The following is a 22,622-nucleotide window of genomic DNA, read 5'->3' as shown; positions in this document are numbered from 1 at the left end:
TCCCATGAAGGTGATAAATCCACTCACAAAGGTACGGTCCACACACACACCCATACACTCAGAGTACCTGGTTCCTGGTGCTGGTTTGGGCAGGGGGGCTGTAGAGGGGGGTGTCTTGCTGATGGTAGTGTGTGTGTGAAGGGCAGGCTGTCTCTTCTCCCCGAAGCTCACCGTGCGGGTGTGAGTCAAAGGGCCCTGCAGGGGCAAGCACAGGTCAAAGGGCATTCTACCAATCATAGCATAGCAGCAATCATTACGGCTTTCACCTAGTGCCCTGAGATTTTCCTGACCAGAAAAAAATCTAGAGGACCTGATCCTAGTTCAGCCCTGAAGACAACATGTCTAGATAGAAGACAAGAGGAACTGATCCTAGTTCAGCCCTGAAGACAGCATGACTAGATAGAAGACAACCCTCCAGGGCTATGAGGTAGAGGCAGAGAGATGTAGAAGAAAGGAGGAGAAAACAGCTAGCCTGGCAGGAGTGGGGAAGAAAGAAATTGACTAAAATAATAAATGGGTCTGGGGGAGCGAGGGAGTGGGAGTAGAGAGGTGAGAGATGGGGTGGGGCGCAGAGGGAGATATGAGAGGGTGAGAAATATGACAGGTGGAAGAGCAACAGAGTGAGAGAGGTAGAAGAGATGTGGGGAGTGATAAAAGAGAGAGAGAACATGAGGATAAAGAGAGAATGAGAGAAAGCAGCCTGCTCACCGGTAAGCCTTTAAAAATGACAGGAGACGACTGCCAGGACACACTGATCCCATCCCCATTCCCAATCCCATCATTCCCACCAACCTGCTCCGAACACACAGGAATACTCACAGGAGCAGTGGCCTGGAAAACATAGCACCGCAACACAGTGAGAGACAGAGACAGAGACAGAGAGAGAGACAGAGAGAGAGAGAGAGAGAGAGAGAGAGAGAGCGAGAGAGAGAGAGAGAGAGAGACAGAGAGAGAGAGAGAGAGAGCGAGAGAGAGGGAATGTAGAAAAAGGTAGGGGAGAGAAGGGGTGAATGAGTGGAGGTAGAGGGAGGTTGATCGACAAAGAATGATCCAGAAAGAAAAGGGATAAAGATACTACACAGAGAGAAGATGGAGGTAAAGAGAGGAGACTAACTCATCTAAAGAAACCTATTCATCTGGGGTGCAGCATTAAGCCTGTGTACAGCTCAGTTTCATGGACATTAGTGACACAGAAACAGACCAGGGGAACCAAAACATTATCGTTAGGAAGTAGATGACAGCTACATATCAGTCTCAGAGATGGCCAGTATTTTGTATTTGAAATATGTATTTCAATTACTTCTGAGTATTTTGTCATTTGTATTACACTGGGCTAAACTACAGTCGTGGCCAAAAGTTTTGCCTTATGGCAAGGTGCTCCATCATGCTGGAAAAGGCATTGTTCGTCACCAAACTGTTCCTGGATGGTTGGGAGAAGTTAATCTCAGAGGATGTGTTGGTACCATTCTTTATTCCTGGCTGTGTTCTTAGGAACAATTTTGAGTGAGCCCACACCCTTGGCTGAGAAGCAACCCAACATATGAATAGTCTCAGGATGCTTTACTGTTCGCATGACACAGGACTGACGGTACTTGCCTTCTCAGGACAAGCTTTTTTCCGGATGCCCCAAACAATCAGAAAGGGGATTCATCAGAGAAAATGACTTTATCCCAGTCCTCAGCAGTCCAATCCCTGTACCTTTTGCAGAATATCAGTCTGTCCCTGATGTTTTTCCTAGAGAGAAGTGGCTTCTTTGCTGCCCTTCTTGACACCAGGCCATCCTCCAAAAGTCTTTGCCTCACTGTTCGTGCAGATGCACTCACACCTGCCTGCTGCCATTCCTGAGCAAGCTCTGTATTGGTGGTGCCCGATCCTGCAGCTGAATGAACTTTATGGAGACGGTCCCGGTGCTTGCTGGACTTTCTTGGGCGCCCTGAAGCCTTCTTCACAACAATTGAACCGCTCTCCTTGAAGGTCTAGATGATCTCATAAATGGTTGATTTAGGTGCAATCTTACTGGCATATCCTTGCCTGTGAAGCCCTTTTTGTGCAAAGCAATGATGATAGCACGTGTTTCCTTGCAGGTAACCATGGTTGACAAAGGAAGAACAATGATTCCATGCAACACCTTCCTTTTGAAGCTTCCAGTCTGTTATTCGAACTCAATCAGCATAACAGTGATCTCCAGCCTTGTCCTCGTCAACACTCACAACTGTGTTAACGAGAGAATCACTGACATGTGAGCTGGTCCTTTTGTGGCAGGGCTGAAATGCAGTGGAAATGTTTTTTGGGGGATTCAGTTCATTTGCATGGCAAAGAGGGACTTTGCAATTAATTGCAATTCATCTGATCACTCTTCATAACATTCTGGAGTATATGCAAATTGCCATCATGCAAAGAGAGGCAGCAGACTTTGTGAAAATTAATATTTGTGTCATTCTCAAAACTTTTGGCCACAACTGTACACTCCAATGTATTTTGTAACAAGATACTTCCTAAATCTGTAATTTGTATTTTCAAAATACTAAATACCTTTCTAGACCATTATGTATATACTGTATATATTTGAGATACTTCAAAGTAGCCACCCTTTGCCCACTAATTTGTTCTTAACTGACTTGCCTAGTAAAATAAAGGTAAAAATTGCTGTAAAGAAACCACTGCTAAAGGACATCAATATGAAGAAGAGACTCGCTTGTGCCAAGAAACACGAGCAATGGACATTAGACCGGTGGAAATCGGTCTGAAGAGTCCAAATGTTCAATTTTTGGTTCCAACCGCCGTGTCTTTGTGACATGCATAGTAGGTGAACGGATTATGTCCGCATGTGTGGTTCCCACCGTGAAGCATGGAGGAGGTGGTGTGATGGTGTAGGGGTGCTTTGCTGATGAAACTGTCTGTGATTTATTTAGAACACTTCACCAGCATGCCTACTGCAGCATTCTTCAGCGATATGCCCTCCCATCTGGTTTGCACTTAGTGGGACTATAATTTTTTGACCTAAACAATGACCTAAAACACACCTCCAGGCTGTGTAAGGGCTATTTGACCAAGAAGGAGAGTGATCAGATGGTTTGCGATGAGTTGGACAGGTAGAGTGAAGGAAAAGCAGCCATCACGTGCTCAGCATATGTGGGAACTCCTTCAAAACTGTTGGAAAAGCATTTCTCATGAAGCTGGTTGAGAAAATGCCAAGAGTGTGCAAAGCTGTCATCAAGGCAAAGGGGGGATACATTGAAGAATCTCAAATATAAAATATATTTTGACTTGTTTAACACTTTTTTGATTACTACATGATTCCATGTGTGTTATTTCACAGTTTTAATGTTTTCACTAATATTATACAAATAGGCAATAGTGCTGTTGGTCCATCTTGAGATGCGGTAGCCAGTATACATTTCCTCAAAATAGTCTGAATTAATCTAAGGTAACTCAAGAAATCAGTCATCAATTTTGACGTTTTTGCTGCTCTTAGTCCCTAAATTCTAAATCTAACTAAGATGTTTGGTTCAGTATTCATCAAGTGAAAAAATGTGCATGAAAACAATACATCTCTTGTTGATTGACAACAAACACTTTATTGAAGAATCCCTACTGTTGACCAATCACCGACAAATGGAGATCAGATCATGCAGATCTTTTTTTATTTTTCCATTATTTTACAAGGTAAGTTGACTGAGAACACATTCTCATTTACAGCAACAACCTGGGGAATAGTTACAGGGGAGAGGAGGGGGATGAATAAGCCAATTGTAAACTGAGGATTATTAGGTGACTGTGATGGCTTGAGGGCCAGATTGGGAATTTAGCCAGGACACCAGGGTTAACACCCCTACTCTTACGATAAATGCCATGCGAACTTTAATGACCTCAGAGAGTCAGGATAACTGTTTAACGTCCCATCCGAGAGACGGCCCCCTACACAGGGCAGTGTCCCCAATCACTGCCCTGGGGCATTGGGATATTTTTTAGACCAGAGGAAAGAGTGCCTCCTACTGGCCCTCCAACACCACTTCCAGCAGCATCTGGTCTCCCATTCAAGGACTGACCAGGACCAACCCTGCTTAGCTTCAGAAGCAAGCCAGCAGTGGTATGCAGGGTGGTATGCTGCTGGCAAGCCTTTATAGTCAGTGCATTCAAATAAAGTAACTAAACAACAACATATCACAGTCATAGCAAGTAAAACATTTCTGTAACCGTTATTGAGAATGTTGTTGCTGTTCAGGCCGGCTACTTGCAAACGTATTTCTGTATTTTACAATACATGTATTTTGTAGTTTCTTTTCATACATTGATATTTACGGTATTTTGTTATTGTATGTTATGATTTTACCCATCCCTGGACAGTCTCTGGGTTACAAAAGGGTTCTTCAGCTGTCCCCATAGGAGAACCCTCCTTGGTGCCAGGTAGAACCCATTTGGGTTTCATGTAGAACCCTCTGTGGAAAGGGTTCTAAACTCAGCAAAAAAAGAAATGTCCCTTTTTCAGGACCCTGTCTTTCAAAGATAATTCATAAAAATCCAAATAACATCACAGATCTTCATTGTAAAGGGTTTAAACACTGTTTCCCATGCGTGTTTAATGAACCATAAACAATTAATGAACATGCACCTGCGGAAAGGTAGTTAAGACACTAAGAGCTTACAGGAAGGCAATTAAGATCACAGATATGAAAACTTAGGACACTAAAGAGGCCTTTCTACTGACTTTGAAAAACAGCAAAAGAAAGATGCCCAGGGTCCCTGCTCATCTGCGTAAAAGTGCTTAGGTATGCTGCAAGGAGGCTGGAGGACAGCAGGTGTGGCCAGGGCAATAAATTGCAATGTCCGTACTGTGAGATGCCTAAGACAGCACTACAGGGAGACAGGACGGACAGCTGATTGTCCACGCAGTGGCAGACCACTTGTTACAACACCTGCACAGGATCGGTACATCTGAACATCACACCTGTGGGACAGGTGCGGGATGGCAACAACAACTGCCCGAGTTACACCAGGAATGCACAATCCCTCCATCAGTGCTCAGACTGTCCTCAATAGGCTGAGAGAGGCTGGACTAAGGGCTTGTAGGCCTGTTGTAAGGCAGGTCCTCACCAGACATCACCGGCAACAACGTCGCCTATGGGCACAAACCCACCATCACTGGACCAGACAGGACTGGCAAAAAGTGCTCTTCACTGACGAGTCGCGGTTTTGTCTCACCAGGGGTGATGGTCGGATTTGCATTTATCTCCGAAGGAATGAGCGTTACAACGAGGCGATTTGGAGGTGGAGGGTCTGTCATGGTCTGGGGCGGTGTGTCACAGCATCATCGAACTGAACTTGTTATCATTGCAGGCAATCTCAATGCTGTGCGTTACAGGGAAGACATCCTCCTCCCTCTTGTGGTACTCTTCCTGCAGGCTCATCCTGACATGACCCTCCAGCATGACAATGCCACCAGCCATACTACTTGTTCTGTGTGTGATTTCCTGCAAGAAAGGAATGCATGTGTTCTGCCATGGCCAGTGAAGAGCCCGGATCTCAATCCCATTTAGCATGTCTGGGACCTGTTGGATCAGAGCATGAGGGCTAGGGCCGTTCCCCCCAGAAATGTCCAGGAACTTGCATGTGCCTTGGTGGAAGAGTGGGGTAAAATCTCACAGCAAGAACTGGCAAATCTGGTGCAGTCCATGAGGAGGAGATGCACTGCAGTACTTAATGCAGCTGGTGGCCACGCCAGATACTTAATGTTACTTTTGATTTTGACCCCCCCTTTGTTCAGGGACACATTATTCAATTTCTGTTAGTCACATGTCTGTGGAACTTGTTCAGTTTATGTCTCAGTTGTTGAATCTTGTTATATTGTAATATTTACACATGTTAAGACAGTGAGAGGACATTTCTTTTTTGCTGAGTTTACATGAGTTCTAACTGGAACCAAATGGTTTCTACATGGAACCAAAAGGGTTCTCCTACATGGACAGCTGAAGAATCCTTTTAAGGTCTAGATAGCACCGTTTATAGCTACAGAGAGTACCATAGCCACTGGAGAATAAGGTGTATGAACTTGCATGACTGTTCTTACCTGGTATGCGTGGTCAGTGCGAATATGGCAGAGCGTGGAGGGAGCTGATTGGCTGAGCAGGGTGGGGGCGTGGCCATGTGTCCCCCTCATGGCGATGTGGGAGGGCTCAGAACGAGGGAGACAGGTGGTGAGGGAGACAGGTGGGAAAATGGGGGGAGGGCCGGAGGTGGTGGGGGAGGTGGGCGTGAGGCTGGATAAGCCCTCTGATAGGCTGTCCATGTTGACCTCGATCTCCGAGTAGTAGAAGTCCTCCTCCCCGTCGCTGTAGTCCGAGTCGCAGTTCCGCCTGCATTGCATGAGGGTGACATACGTGAAGTAGCTTATAATGAAAGCTTATAATGCCTTATAATCACATTCATTGCCCATCATATATTCCGTCAATATACCACCTCATAATACTCTACAGCTGCATTAATAAGGTGTTATGAAAATGCTTATACGGCATTATAATTCTTCATACCAAGCCACTACAAGCTTTATAATGAGGAGCTGAGTCTTCTCTAACCAGCAGAGGGCAGTGATACACAGGCCTCAGAGCCACTGAGCTTATGGACTTGATTGGTCAAAGCCTTTAATGACTGACAGAGAGTGCAGGATAGCAACAGGAGGCTATAATAACACACCAGAGAAACCTCCTCATGTGTTGATATGCTTCCCTCCTCCACCCTGCTTCCCTTTGTAAGTGGATCCTAGACTAACAAACCTAATCATATTAAGAAGTCATAACAAACAGAGCCCATGGAGAGACAGAGCTTCCAATGTAGCACATACTCCACAATACCAGCTCCTCACTGGTAGTAGATATTCTGACCAAACTTCAGCTAATAGAGTGAACTGTATTATATCTGGTATTTCGTATGTTATTAGGATTCCCATTAGCTGTTGTGAAAGCAGCAGCTACTCTTCCTGTGGTCCAACACAAAACATGAACCATGACATAATACAGAACATTAATAGACAACAACAGCTGAAGGACAGAACTACATCAATTTAGCTATGTAGCCTACATATTAATACATACACACAAACTATCTAGGTCAAATAGGGGAGAGGTGTTGCTTTATCTGTTTTTTAAAACCAGGTTTGCTGTTTATTTCAGCAATATGAGATGGGAGTTCCATGCAATAATGGCTCTATAAAATAAATATCTGCTCTCTTATTGGTCCTCATGTGATCTGAGTGCAGTGATTGGTTACAACAATTACCCATTCAACAATTGTGATTCCATATCTACAGCAGTTGACCTGTATCTGGCTCTGTGGTTGATTGGTGCCTTACCCCAGGTGGACGGTTCGGATGTGTCGCTGGATCCCTGAAGAGGTGCTGAGGACCTTTTCACAGTTCTTCCACAAGCACTTGAACATCACCTTCATGGAGTTCTGAAACACAACATTAGAGAAAACAGTGGAGTCAGTGCTATTGTAATGATCAGACCCTGGGATCAAATACTATTTCAGGTATTTCAATTATTTTCAGTACATTTCAAAACAAGTATACAGATAACTTTTATTTGAAAAAACAAGTAGTTGAAAATCAGAATGCATTTGGAAATACACTATTAATATTATTAAAAAGTATTAAAAAGTGTATTTGAAATAAATACAATTTGGTCAACTATTTATTTTCTCTCACAAATAACCATTCAAATACTCAAATAAAAGTAGGCTACTAGTTTTGGCATGTCTTTTTGAAAATACTTAAATACACAGAAAAAAATATTTAATTAAAGAAAGCCTCTACTAGTCGAAACGCGTTGCAGTTGTGCGTCCTCATGTACTATGCTGATTCCTCCCATATGTATTATTTTGTAAATATACTGAAAAATATATAAACACAAAATGAAACAATTTCTGAGATTTTGAATATAAGGAAATCAGTCAATTTCAATAAATAAATTAGGCCCTAATCCATGGATTTCCCATGAAAAGCAAGGGCGCAGCCAAGGGTGGGCCTGGGAGGGCATAGGCCCACACACTTGGGAAACAGGCCGACCCACAGGGGTGGGCCAATTAGAATGAGTTTTTCCCCACAAAAGGGTTTTATTACAGACAGAAATACTCCTCAGCCAAATTCTCTAAAATGATGTTGGAGGCGGCTTATGGTAGAGAAATTAACATTCAATTATCTGGCAACAACTCAGGTGGACATTCCTGCAATCAGCATGCCAATTGCACGCTCCCTTCTGTGGCATTGTGTTGTGTGACAAAGCTGCACATTTTAGAGTGGCCTTTTATTGTCCCCAGCACAAGGTGCACCTGTGTAATTATCATGTTCATTAATCAGCTTCCTGATATACGACAACTGTCAGGTGGATGGATTATTTTGACAAAGGATAAAATGCTCACTAGCAGGGATGTAAAGACATTTTGCACAACATTTGAGAGAAATAAGCTTTTTGAGCCTATGGAACATTTCTGGGATATTTTATTTCAGCTCATGAAACATGGGACCAACACTTTACATGTTGCTCTTATATTTTTGTTCAGTGTACATTTTGTTAATAGGTCACAAAAGCGTATTGCAACATATTGGCCGCCTACTTGTCTTCTTTCTTTAAATAACAAATACTCAAATACACATGCATTTGAACCCAGGTCTGGTAGTGATTGAGGGGGAAAAACAAGATTGGGGCTTGAATCAACAACCCTGTGGTTACGGGGAGAGTGCACTACCACCTGTGACAAAAAGGTTAAGATGCCCTAGCAGAAGCTGTGATCCACTCACACACTGGAAGGATACACAGAGAGTGAGGTAACAAAAACAAATGAAAAGGAAAAAGACCATTGGACCAGTACACAGACTATTAGACAAGCAGAAAAAGACCATTGGACCAGTACACAGACTATTAGACAAGCAGAAAAATACCATTGGACCAGTACACAGACTATAAGATAAGCAGGCCTGTGAAGATATAAATCAAAGAACAGGGTAGCAAGACAAAGACAGAGGCGAAATTCTACATCCCTGTCACTCTTTTTGTCTCACTCTCTCTCTATAGATCTCTCTCTAAAGAAGCATAATGTCATAATCCCCCAATATATGTATTTATTTATTTATTTATTTATTTTTTGGGGGGGGGGCAGTGCCCATGGACAGTGACCCTGATTGAATGTGGTCATGATCTCTACTTTGGGCTTTGACTGACAGACACACATACAAGCGTTCAACCTCTCAACAATAAAAGCAAGTATTTAGGAAGCTGTTAACATCTTCAAATCGGAAAAAGTCAAACCTCAAAATAAGTATTTTAAACCTATATCAATCCTTTCTTTCCTCACATGCAGACTAAGGACATAGACAGAGCTGTGCTTTTCAGACTCTTATTTTCCCAGGCAGCGTGCAGATCTCTGATGTTGGCAGGGGAGGGAGAAATGTGTTGGGACCTGCATCAGTAGTAATGACAGGCAGTGGGCGTAGGCTCTCCACCTTTTAACAGCTTCCAGAAAGGGAGAGACAGAGCGTGAGTGAGTGAGTGAGTGAGTGAGTGAGTGAGTGAGTGAGTGAGTGAGTGAGTGAGAGAGAGAGAGAGAGAGAGAGAGAGAGAGAGAGAGAGAGAGAGAGAGGGAGAGAGAGAGAGAGAGAGGGGTGGGAGAGAGAGAAACTAAAAGACAAACTATAGAACAGGCTTATCGGCAGCTGATCAAATTAACGCTTTATACAGTCTATATTCTTATACAATCCACACAATGCATAACACACAACACCTCTAATGGCACTGGGAAACAGGAATCATTTTCAGTGTTTCATAACGGAAAATCTGCAGCGTCTCAACAAACATTGACATATCCCTTAATGCCAAAAGTGTGTTCCTTTCGTTGTAACACTGTTACAGCAACACTGTAGTGATTAACACATTCCCTAAGCCTTTTATAGTACATGACTCCTCTACATAGTCAGATACATGTAGGATCTACATTTGATCACCCTGTTGCAGGAGAACTTTCCAGGAAATGTTAAGCTTGTAGTTTATTTGAGGTCTAAAAAGGCTTCTGAAGTTGTCAATTTCCACTTTGAAATGTCAGACTTGATTTTCCCTTACAAAAAATATATCAACCCCTATAAAAATGTCCATTAATTATAATCCATGTAATAATTCACATTTCCTGTTGCTGCAGGATTATTTTCCTGCTGTAGCAAACTGGCTCAAATGAAGACCCTACATCTGTAGTACACAACTCCACACAGTGAGATGGCCTGCAGCTACGGGACGACCGAGGCTGTTGTCTGCCAGTCAGGACTTAGCTAGGCAGCTTGTCATGGCCAACTACACTGAACCACCACAGTAAACTGCCTGTTAGGTTTACCCAGGGCAGGTTTATACACAAGGCATCCAAACTGTAATGATTTTATCTACAACCAGCTATTCATTAACAACCACACATGCATGTCAGTGCAAGTCTCATTGAGATGGCCTCCCAAGTCCTTGTGTACAGTTGATGGAATTTTTACAGTTTGTCTAGCACTGTGAAATGTTCTGTCACATCTTTACAAGCGAGGCTGAAGAATAAATAAAATAATAATAAATAACATTAAAATAAGACGTTAAATTTAACGGATGACTTGACAAATGAGCACAATCCTTTGGTCCTGTAACTTGGGCTGTGGTGCCATGAAATTTCATCAGCCGGTAATTGTCAAGCAAATAACTGTTGGTCTCACGGTAATTGACAGTTAATTAACATGAACACATTTGGCATCTCCTGGTTTCCACACATTTTAAAAGCCATTTTAAAAAGTATAATAAATCCATGTAATATAGCCTACACCTTCATAATAAATCCATTATTTATTTTAGTCTAAAGAAGTAAGGTATGAAGAAAATGTAGTCTATTTCTGAAGAAAAGAATAGCATACTTATGTTCGGTCCGGATGTGGCTATGTTAGGTCCGGATGTGGCTATGTTAGGTCCGGATGTGGCTATGTTAGGTCCGGATGTGGCTATGTTAGGTCCGAATGTGGCTATGTTAGGTCCCGATGTGGCTATATTAGGTCCGGATGTGGCTATGTTAGGTCCAGATTGTGGCTATGTTAGGTCCTGATGTGGCTATGTTAGGTCCTGATGTGGCTATGTTAGGTCCTGATGTGGCTATGTTAGGTCTTGATGTGGCTATGTTAGGTCCAGATGTGGCTATGTTAGGTCCGGATGTGGCTATGTTAGGTCCGGATGTGGCTATGTTAGGTCCGGATGTGGCTATGTTAGGTCCGGATGTGGCTATGTTAGGTCCGGATGTGGCTATGTTAGGTCCGGATGTGGCTATGTTAGGTCCAGATGTGGCTATGTTAGGTCCTGATGTGGCTATGTTAGGTCTTGATGTGGCTATGTTAGGTCTTGATGTGGCTATGTTAGGTCCTGATGTGGCTATGTTAGGTCTTGATGTGGCTATGTTAGGTCTTGATGTGGCTATGTTAGGTCTTGATGTGGCTATGTTAGGTCCTGATGTGGCTATGTTAGGTCTTGATGTGGCTATGTTAGGTCTTGATGTGGCTATGTTAGGTCTTGATGTGGCTATGTTAGGTCTTGATGTGGCTATGTTAGGTCTTGATGTGGCTATGTTAGGTCTTGATGTGGCTATGTTAGGTCCTAATGTGGCTATGTTAGGTCTTGATGTGGCTATGTTAGGTCCTGATGTGGCTAAGTTAGGTCCTGATGTGGCTGTGGCTATGTTAGGTCCTGATGTGGCTATGTTAGGTCCTGATGTGGCTATGTTAGGTCCTGATGTGGCTATGTTAGGTCTTGATGTGGCTATGTTAGGTCCGGATGTGGCTATGTTAGGTCTTGATGTGGCTATGTTAGGTCCGGATGTGGCTATGTTAGGTCCAGATGTGGCTATGTTAGGTCCGGATGTGGCTATGTTAGGTCCGGATGTGGCTATGTTAGGTCCGGATGTGGCTATGTTAGGTCCGGATGTGGCTATGTTAGGTCCGGATGTGGCTATGTTAGGTCCAGATGTGGCTATGTTAGGTCCTGATGTGGCTATGTTAGGTCTTGATGTGGCTATGTTAGGTCTTGATGTGGCTATGTTAGGTCCTGATGTGGCTATGTTAGGTCTTGATGTGGCTATGTTAGGTCTTGATGTGGCTATGTTAGGTCCTGATGTGGCTATGTTAGGTCTTGATGTGGCTATGTTAGGTCTTGATGTGGCTATGTTAGGTCTTGATGTGGCTATGTTAGGTCCTGATGTGGCTATGTTAGGTCTTGATGTGGCTATGTTAGGTCTTGATGTGGCTATGTTAGGTCTTGATGTGGCTATGTTAGGTCTTGATGTGGCTATGTTAGGTCTTGATGTGGCTATGTTAGGTCTTGATGTGGCTATGTTAGGTCCTAATGTGGCTATGTTAGGTCTTGATGTGGCTATGTTAGGTCCTGATGTGGCTAAGTTAGGTCCTGATGTGGCTGTGGCTATGTTAGGTCCTGATGTGGCTATGTTAGGTCCTGATGTGGCTATGTTTTGTCCGGAAGTGGCTATGTTAGGTCCTGATGTGGCTACGTTAGGTCCGGAAGTGGCTATGCCAAATGGCTGTGGGCTATACTAGTTCATTTAGCAGACAAGATTTGCTTATAATTCCCACAGCCAAGATTTACTTATAATTCCGTGGCAATATTTTATAGTATTTTATAATATGAAAAATACTATTGAACAAAGCTGAAAAAAATTATAAATATTTTCTCCAAATGATTTGAGGGAGTGTTGCACATTCAGCTGTTCTGTGTTGAGCGGTTAACAAAGACATAGGTACTCCTAAACACTTAATTTAGAGTTATTAATGTAACTTTAGTTGTTCTACAAATGTTGGGCTATATGTTTAGATTTTTAATACATTGTAAGGCTGCATGACGAGACTAATGATGATTTGAAAAGTCACTTGAAAGGCATGAGCTCTGCTTAGTTTTTTTTGAGCAGACAGTACACACTACATCAGTCACTCATTCACAATTTGACAAGCACTTGATAATGCCTCGAATTGTATGGTGGTGTCCCCTTTGTGGCCGTAATGCACCCTAAAAAAAATCCATGCAGCCTGGAGTGCTGCGTTGTGCCCTTGGCCCTGAGTGTGCTACGCAATCCAAAGCACCTCTCAGTCACATGGCTCTCCGTCACATGATCGGATCTTTCTGACAGGCTACAAGTGAAGACAGACACATCGGGGACACAACTGCGCGTGTCTTTATCCATTTCCGAGCTACATATTGAAGATATTGGAAGAACTGTCCATATTTACTTTTCATCAGCCAACAAGATGAGTAGGCCTAACAAACAGAAAAAGCACTAGCCTATGTCAATATACTATCCCCCATAGTACAAAAGTCAACCTATTCTATTTTGTGCAAGTGAATTATAAGTGAAATAATCTGTCCGTAAACAATTGCTGTTGCTTTGGCAGCATCTTAGTCCTGTATTGAAACTTTGCCTGTTTGATGGTTTCTTATAAGCGTCCAGCTCCTTGTAAGCGGCAGCTATAGCTTTTAGCTTGGTGCGTATGTTTTCTGTCATTCATGGCTTCTGGTTGGGATATGTATAGGGACCGATGCACTTATTGATGAAGGTGGTATAATCCTCAATGCCATTGGATGAATCACGGAACATATTCCTGTCTGTGCTAGTAAAACAGTACTGTAGCGTAGCATCCACATCATCTGATAACTTCCGTATTGAGCGAGTCACTGGTACTTCCTGCTTTAGTTTTTACTTATGAGCAGGATTCAGGAGAATATAATTATGGTCAGATTTGCAAATGGAGGACGAGGGAGAGCTTTTTATGCGTCTCTGTGTGTGGAGTAAAGGTGGTCTAGAGTTTTTTTTTCATCTGGTTGCACATGTGACATGCTGGTAAAAATGAGGTAAAAAGGATTTAAGTTTCCCTGCATTAAAGTCCCCGGCCACTAGTATGGCCGCTTCTGGATGAGCATTTTCTTGTTTGCTTATGGCCTTATATAGCTCGTTGAATGCGGTCATAGTGCCAGCGTTGGTTTCTGGTGGTAAATAAAAACGCCTGTGAAAAATATAGATGGAAACTCTCTTGGTAGATAGTGTGGTCTACAGCTTATCATGAAGAACTCTACCTCAGGCAAGCAATAACTTGAGACTTGCTGAACCCCTCCGGTCTCCACTCCTATATCTGTATCTGAGCCCCTCCATTCTCTACTCCTATATATGAGCCCCTCCAGTCTCCACTCTTATATATGAGCCCCTCCAGTCTCCACTCCTATATATGAGCCCCTCCAGTCTCCACTCCTATATATGAGCCCCTCCAGTCTCCACTCCTATATATGAGCCCCTCCAGTCTCCACTCCTATATATGAGCCCCTCCAATCTCCACTCTATATATGAGCCCCTCCAGTCTCCACACCTATATATGAGCCCCTCCAGTCTCCACACCTATATATGAGCCCCTCCAGTCTCCACTCCTATCTCTGAGCCCCCTCAATCTCCACACCTATATATGAGCTCCTCCAATCCCCACACCTATATGAGCCCCTCCAATCTATGAGCCCCATCCAGTCTCCACACCTATATGAGCCCCTCCAATCTATGAGCCCCATCCAGTCTCCACACCTATATGAGCCCCTCCAATCTATGAGCCCCATCCAGTCTCCACATCTATATGAGCCCCTCCAATATATGAGCCCCATCCAGTCTCCACACCTATATGAGCCCCTCCAGTCTCCACTCCTATATATGAGCCCCTCCAGTCTCCACTCCTATATATGAGCCCCTCCAGTTTCCACTCCTATATCTGTCACAGTGGAGTAGAGATTCTTCTCCCTCTCTCAGCTACCTACAGCTGAAGCCTCATATTCTCTCCTTTTAGTCCTTTCCTACCTCCCTCCTTCTTTCCAAAACTCTTCTTATTCCCCCCTTCTCTCTTCCCCCATCCCAAATCTCTTTTTACACCCACTCCTTCCTTTCTAAACTCTATTTTTACATCCACTCCTTCCTTTCTAAACTCTCTTTTTACACCCACTCCTTCCTTTCTAAACTCTCTTTTTACACCCACTCCTTCCTTTCTAAACTCTCTTTTACACCCACTCCTTCCTTTCTAAACTATCTTTTTACACCCACTCCTTCCTTTCTAAACTCTCTTTTTACACCCACTCCTTCCTTTCTAAACTCTCTTTTTACACCCACTCCTTCCTTTCTACACTCTCTTTTTACACCCACTCCTTCCTTTCTACACTCTCTTTTTACACCCACTCCTTCCTTTCTACACTCTCTTTTTACACCCACTCCTTCCTTTCTAAACTATCTTTTTACACCCACTCCTTCCTTTCTAAACTATCTTTTTACACCCACTCCTTCCTTTCTAAACTCTCTTTTTACACCCACTCCTTCCTTTCTACACTCTCTTTTTACACCCACTCCTTCCTTTCTAAACTATCTTTTTACACCCAATCCTTCCTTTCTAAACTATCTTTTTACACCCACTCCTTCCTTTCTACACTCTCTTTTTACACCCACTCCTTCCTTTCTAAACTCTCTTTTTACACACCTCCTCCCCTTTCCACCTTCTAACTCCCCTCTTCCTCTCGGAGGTGGGTGAAGGTGCTAATGGCTCTTCTTGATACTGAAACCACATTTACGTCATGGACTGTTTCCACCGCATGAAAAGACAAGGGAAGAAAATGGAGAGCGAGAGGGAAAGAGAGAGTGAGAACACACTCCATCACACTCAGAGGCGTTAAGATTGACAGGCCTTATCTCAGGGCTTGTGTCACAGGATTCTAACGTTGGTTTCAGAGGCCCCAGACACTACTCTGAGTTAGGAATACTACACACCAGGGCAAGGGTTCCTAAATCTATGGGAGCAACTGTTGGCCAATGGCCAATTTCTACTGGGTCGCAGCTTAGGTTTGGCTGTGGCTACAAATATTATTCTCATCTGGAGAGTCCCAAGAACCAAGTAACTGGACGGAATAAATCAAATCACTGTGATCTATGAACTCATTGGAGATCAGGAGATGAGTATGGAAAAATATTCAGAAGCATTGAGACGAAGCCTCATTACAACCCCCCGACCCCCGACCCCTGACCCCGAGTTGTACCTTTCGCTTCCGGGGTATGGGGTCCACAAACGGAAAGTGAGTGCTCTCTGTGACGTCCTCGATGACGTCATCACCCTGGGACGGGAGCAGGAAGCTCTTGCTGGCATCGTTGGAGAGGGGTGGGGATGGTGTGGAGGGCACTGATTGGTCGCTGGTGTCCCAGCTCCAGTTGCCACTGGTGGAGCTGCTGTAGCTGGTCGACAGCGCCTCCTTCCACCCCCTGCTAGCCGACTCCGGAACTGCAGCTGGAGACAGCGAAGGGCCGGTCATTACCATGCTATCATAGCCAAGGAGGAAGCCAATCTGAGAATTTAGCTTTAATTCACTTATTACTCTAAAAACCTTGTCACAAAATGTGTTTTGCATTGCCTTGTGGTGTAACATAATGACAAATAATAGGTAGAGCCTCCTAGCAGGATGAGGTGTGTGTTGGGGATTTTATTAACTCATATGAATCAATGACTGACTGGTCCATGGGGGCCAGTGTAGATGAGAAGGATCCTACAGAGAATAGAGTCATAGGAGTGTTGTCTTAGGGAAGATTAACATCTTATCCCTCAAAGACATTGAGAGTTAAGCACAACAGCACAACAATGAAACCAGGGGAAAGAAAATAAGATATTGGAGGGAAAACAGGTACAGCTGAATCATGTACTGTATGAATAGAGTTTGATGACATTTCTGATGTATCATGAAAATGTAATACAGCTTTGCCCTTTCTCCCCACATACAGCACTGTATACCCTCCCAGCACCTAATACAGTGCATTCGGAAAGTATTCAGACCCCTTCACCTTTTCCACATTCCACAACCTTACTCAAAAATGTATTAAATTGTTTCCCCCCCCTCATCAATCTACAAACAATGCCCCATAATGACAAAGCAAAAACAGTTTTTTGACATTTTTCAAATGTATTACAAATAAAAACTGTAATATCACATTTACACAAGAATTCAGACCCTTTACTCAGTACTTTGTTGAAGTACCCCAGTCAAACGTCCTGAGCGCTCTGGTGCAGATTTTCATCAACGTTCTCTGTACTTTGCTCTGTTCATCTTTCCCTCAAACCCGACAAGTCTCCCAGTCCCTGCCGCTGAAAAACATCCCAACAGCATGATGCTGCCACCACCATGCTTCACCGTAGGGAAGGTGCCAGGTTTCCTCCAGACGTGACACTTGGTATTCAGGCAAAATACTTCAATCTTGGTTTCATCATACCAGACAATCTTGGTCTGAGAGTCCTGTAGGTGCCTTTTGGCAAACTCCAAGTGGGCTGCCTTTTACTGAGGAGTGGCAACCGTCTGGCCACTCCACCATAAAGGCCTGATTGGTGGAGTGCTGTAGAGATGTTATTCTAGAAGGTTCTCCCATCTCCACAGAGGAACTCTGGAGCATCGGGTTCTTGGTCACCTCCCTGACCAAGGCCCTTCTCCCCCGATTGCTCAATTTGGCTGGGCGGCCAGCTCTAGGAAGAGTGTTGGTGGTTCCAAACTTCTTGCATTTAAGAATGATGGAGGCCACTGTGTTCTTGGGGACCTTCAATGCTGCAGAAATTGTTTGGTACCCTTCCCCAGATCTGTGCCTCGACACAATCCCGTCTCGGAGCTCTATGGACATTTCCTTTGACCTCATGGCTTGGTTTTTATCTCTGACATGCACTGTCAACTGTGGACCTTGTATAGACAGGTGTTTGCCTTTCCAAATCATGTCCAATCAATTTAATTTACCACAGGTGGACTCCAATCAAGTTGTAGAAACATCTCAAGGGTGATCAATGGAAACAGGATGCACCTGATCTCAATTTCAAGTCTCATAGCAAAGGGTCTGAATACTTACAGTACCAGTCAAAAGTTTGGAAACACCTTCTCATTCAAGGGTTTTTCTTTATTTTTACTATTTTCTACATTGTAAAATAATAGTGAAGACATCACCACTATGAAATAATACATGGAACCATGTAGTAACCAAAAACATGTTAAAAAAATCTAAATGTATTTTATATTTGAGATTCTTCAAAGTAGCCACCCTTTGCCTTGATGACAGCTTTGCACACTCTTGGCATTCTCTCAAACAGCTTCATGAGGCAGTCACCTGGAATGCATTAAAGTACATTTGTGGATTTCTTTCCTTCTTAATGCATTTGAGCCAATCAGTTGTGTGTGACAAGGTAGGTGTGGTATACGCAAGATTATGGCAAGAACAGCTCAAATAAGCAAAGAAAAACAACAGTCCATCATTACTTTAAGACATGAAGGTCAGTCACCGCGGAAAAAAACATCAAGCGCTGTGGTGAAATTAGCTCTCTTGAGGAACGACACAAGGAAAAGAAGACCCAGAGTTACCTCTGCTTCAGAGGATAAGTTCATTAGAGTTAACAGCACCTCAGATTGCAGCCCAAATAAATGTTTCACAGAGTTGAAGTAACAGACACTTCTCAACATCAACTGTTCAGAGGAGACTGCATGAATCAGGCATTCGTGGTCAAATTGCTGCAAAGAAACCACTACTGAAGGATGAGTCCACATTTGAGATTTTTGGTTCCAACGTCTGTGTCTATGTGAGATGCAGAGTAGGTGAACGGATGATCTCCGCATGTGTGGTTCCCACTGTGAAGCATGGAGGAGGAGGTGTGATGGTGTGGGGGTGCTTTGCTGGTGACATCCTCTGGGATTTATTTAGAATTCAAGGCACACTTAACCAGTATGGCTACCGGAGCATTTTGCAGCAATACGCCATCCCATCTGGTTTGCGCTTAGTAGAGTTGCAAAGGGTCGGAAACGTTCCAGGAAATTTCTGGAAATTTTCTGTGGAAAGTTAAGCCCTGGAATTTGGGGAATTTTGCTTAAATCCATAAAAAAATATAGCTTATAACAGTGAATTTTTTTGTGGGATACACATAAGGCAATTCTAGGTCTTGTGGCATATTTTGGTTAAACTATCCCTAATTCAATGGAATTGCAACCCTCTGCATGCATAGTGCATTCTTCCATCACATGTACAGTGCACTATTCCATCACATGCACAGCTGATTCTCAAGATCTTGCACACTAATGAGATGCTATTGAGCCCACACTACTACACTATCCGAGCCAAGGAATACATACTTTCAGGTAAGTTTTTATTATAATACTGGGTGGGGTGAATATATTTTAAGTGACATACATGATTTTTTTGTTAACTAGTAGATCGTAACAATTTCTGCTAGTTAGTTTTTGCTACCATGTGTGTTTTAGCTTGCTTGAGCCTGCTAACTAAGGAGTGTTAATTCACCTGCTTCCATACATGTTTCATTTTAAAACATGTATCTTACAAAGGAGTTGTTTAACTGCTTATCTATTTATCTGTACATGGAAATATCCCCATTAATTCCCACTGAAAGTTTCCACCTCTGAATATTCCCCAAAATGTGCAACCCTAGCACTTAGTGGGACTATCATTTGTTTTTCAACAGGACAACGACCTAAAACACACCTCCAGGCTGTGTAAGGGCTATTTGACCAAGGAGAGGGATAGAGTGCTGCATCAGATGACCTGGCCTCCACAATCACCAATTGAGATGGTTTGGGATGAGTTGGACCGCAGAGTGAAAGAAAAGAAGCCAACAGGTGCTCAGCATATGTGGGAACTCCTTCAAGACTGTTGGAAAATCATTCCTCATGAAGCTGGTTGAGAGAATGCCAAGAGTGTGCAAAGCTGTCATCAAGGCAATGGGTGGCTACTTTGAAGAATCTAAAATCTAAAATAAATGTAGTTTTGTTTAATACTTTTTTGGTTACTACATGATTCCATATGTGTTATTCATAGTTTTGAAGTCTTTCCTATTATTCTACAATGTAGAAAATAGTAAAAATAAAGAAAAACCCTTGAATGAGTAGGTGTGTCCAGACTTTTGACTGGTACTGTATCTAAATAAGGTATTTCTGTTTTTAATTTGTTATATTTATGTTTTACATTTGCAAAAAATTCCAAAAACCTGCTTTCGCTTTGTCATTATGGGGTATTGTGTGTAGATTAATGAAATGTTAAAAATGTTTAAAAAATTTGAATAAAGCTGTAACGTAACAAAATGTTGAAAAAGTCAAAGGGTTTGAATACTTTCTGAATTCACTGTATGTTGTGGATTAACCCACTTGAATATATAACACAACTAAACTGTGGAGATGGGGACAAGAGTGGTTAAATACAGTATATTTACAGTATACTGTAGATTTAGGGAAGGGGGGAAGAAAATCCCCAAAATGTTAATGGATAGGTTTTAACCACAATGGATCCCGGCCAGGCTTACATAGGGAGTCGTTTTCCAAAGGCACACTGACCCAGCTACACGTGACCCTAATGTGTGTTTCAACACAGTGGCTAGGTACAGTGCCTTGCGAAAGTATTCGGCCCCCTTGAACTTTGCGACCTTTTGCCACATTTCAGGCTTCAAACATAAAGATATAAAACTGTATTTTTTTGTGAAGAATCAACAACAAGTGGGACACAATCATGAAGTGGAACGACATTTATTGGATATTTCAAAAAAATTTAACAAATCAAAAACTGAAAAATTGGGCGTGCAAAATTAATCAGCCCCTTTACTTTCAGTGCAGCAAACTCTCTCCAGAAGTTCAGTGAGGATCTCTGAATGATCCAATGTTGACCTAAATGACTAATGATGATAAATACAATCCACCTGTGTGTAATCAAGTCTCCGTATAAATGCACCTGCACTGTGATAGTCTCAGAGGTCCGTTAAAAGCGCAGAGAGCATCATGAAGAACAACGAACACACCAGGCAGGTCCGAGATACTGTTGTGAAGAAGTTTAAAGCCGGATTTGGATACAAAAAGATTTCCCAAACTTTAAACATCCCAAGGAGCAATAAGTGATCATATTGAAATGGAAGGAGTATCAGACCACTGCAAATCTACCAAGACCTGGCTGTCCCTCTAAACTTTCAGCTCATACAAGGAGAAGACTGATCAGAGATGCAGCCGAGAGGCCCATGATCACTCTGGATGAACTGCAGAGATCTACAGCTGAGGTGGGAGACTCTGTCCATAGGACAACAATCAGTCGTATATTGCACAAATCTGGCCTTTATGGAAGAGTGGCAAGAAGAAAGCCATTTCTTAAAGATATCCATAAAAAGTGTTGTTTAAAGTTTGCCACAAGCCACCTGGGAGACACACCAAACATGTGGAAGAAGGTGCTCTGGTCAGATGAAACCAAAATTGAACTTTTTGGCAACAATGCAAAACGTTATGTTTGGCGTAAAAATAACACAGCTCATCACCCTGAACACACCATACCCACTGTCAAACATGGTGGTGGCAGCATCATGGTTTGGGCCTGCTTTTCTTCAGCAGGGACAGGGAAGATGGTTAAAATTGATGGGAAGATGGATGGAGCCAAATACAGGACCATTCTGGAAGAAAACCTGATGGAGTCTGCAAAAGACCTGAGACTGGGACAGAGATTTGTCTTCCAACAAGACAATGATCCAAAACATAAAGCAAAATCTACAATGGAATGGTTCAAAAATAAACATATCCAGGTGTTAGAATGGCCAAGTCAAAGTCCAGACCTGAATCCAATCGAGAATCTGTGGAAAGAAATGAAAACTGCTGTTCACAAATGCTCTCCATCCAACCTCACTGAGCTCGAGCTGTTTTGCAAGGAGGAATGGGAAAAATGTCAGTCTCTCGATGTGCAAAACTGATAGAGACATACCCCAAGTGACTTACAGCTGTAATCACAGCAAAAGGTGGCGCTACAAAGTACTAACTTAAGGGGGCTGAATAATTTTGCACGCCCAATTTTTCAGTTTTTGATTTGTTAAAAAAGTTTGAAATATCCAATAAATGTTGTTCCACTTCATGATTGTGTCCCACTTGTTGTTGATTCTTCAGAAAAAAATACAGTTTTATATCTTTATGTTTGAAGCCTGAAATGTGGCAAAAGGTCGCAAAGTTCAAGGGGGCCGAATACTTTCGCAAGGCACTGTACCAGCCCTCATCTCCTCACCTCAGAGTGATCAGAACATCTAATGAACAATAGGGGGAAATGGATGTGGATTTAGAGGTACAGTAGGTTTGTAGGGTTGCCAGCCCTCCTGGTTTGGCCTGGGGTCTCCTGGAAACAGCCTTATTCCTTCTGGCGAGCAGTACAGCTGTTAATGCCTAAATGAAATTAATATATTAAGTGTGAGCAAGGTCTTTTATAATCTGTATAACCCAGTCATCTGGTTCTGAGTTGACAAGCCCAAGTATAGAGGTCATTTTTAGTCATTTATAAATAGAGGGTGATGACAAAAAAAAAATTGAATTTCTGGTAAAACCGATAAACAAGTGTCCTCTCCCCTCTCTTATCCCTCTATCCCTCTCGTTTTCTTTATAAAACAAAGAGCAGTCAGCCTAATGGCACTCCCAGGAGTTGCCGTGTTCCCTGATTAAAAATAAAAACTTAATAAAAATAGCATAAAGTGGGGTGGTAAAAAAACAACAGCAAAAGAAAATCAACTCAGAAAC

General features: G+C 42.8%; 1 protein-coding gene across 2 annotated transcripts in view; it reads right to left on the bottom strand.

Annotated features, from left to right (window-relative positions):
- LOC112237026 (zinc finger protein 704) overlaps window positions 1-22,622 on the bottom strand; it is a 106,107-nt gene that overhangs the window by 1,981 nt on the left and 81,504 nt on the right. Inside the window, exons 4-8 of one of the 2 annotated variants that reach the window (XM_042304068.1) lie at window positions 16,110-16,354; window positions 7,346-7,446; window positions 6,068-6,353; window positions 709-831; window positions 68-195 (exon numbers count right to left, since the gene is read on the bottom strand). In XM_042304068.1, coding sequence (XP_042160002.1) covers window positions 68-195; window positions 709-831; window positions 6,068-6,353; window positions 7,346-7,446; window positions 16,110-16,354 — 883 coding nt within the window. The remainder of the gene's footprint in view (window positions 1-67; window positions 196-708; window positions 832-6,067; window positions 6,354-7,345; window positions 7,447-16,109; window positions 16,355-22,622) is intronic. The other variant, XM_042304069.1, reaches the window with a different exon arrangement.

Source organism: Oncorhynchus tshawytscha, linkage group LG22, assembly GCF_018296145.1.
Source record: "Oncorhynchus tshawytscha isolate Ot180627B linkage group LG22, Otsh_v2.0, whole genome shotgun sequence".
In the NCBI taxonomy this organism is placed as follows: Eukaryota; Metazoa; Chordata; class Actinopteri; order Salmoniformes; family Salmonidae; genus Oncorhynchus; species Oncorhynchus tshawytscha.
Note: the sequence above shows the minus strand (reverse complement) of the source record. Positions and strands in the feature narration are given on the sequence as shown.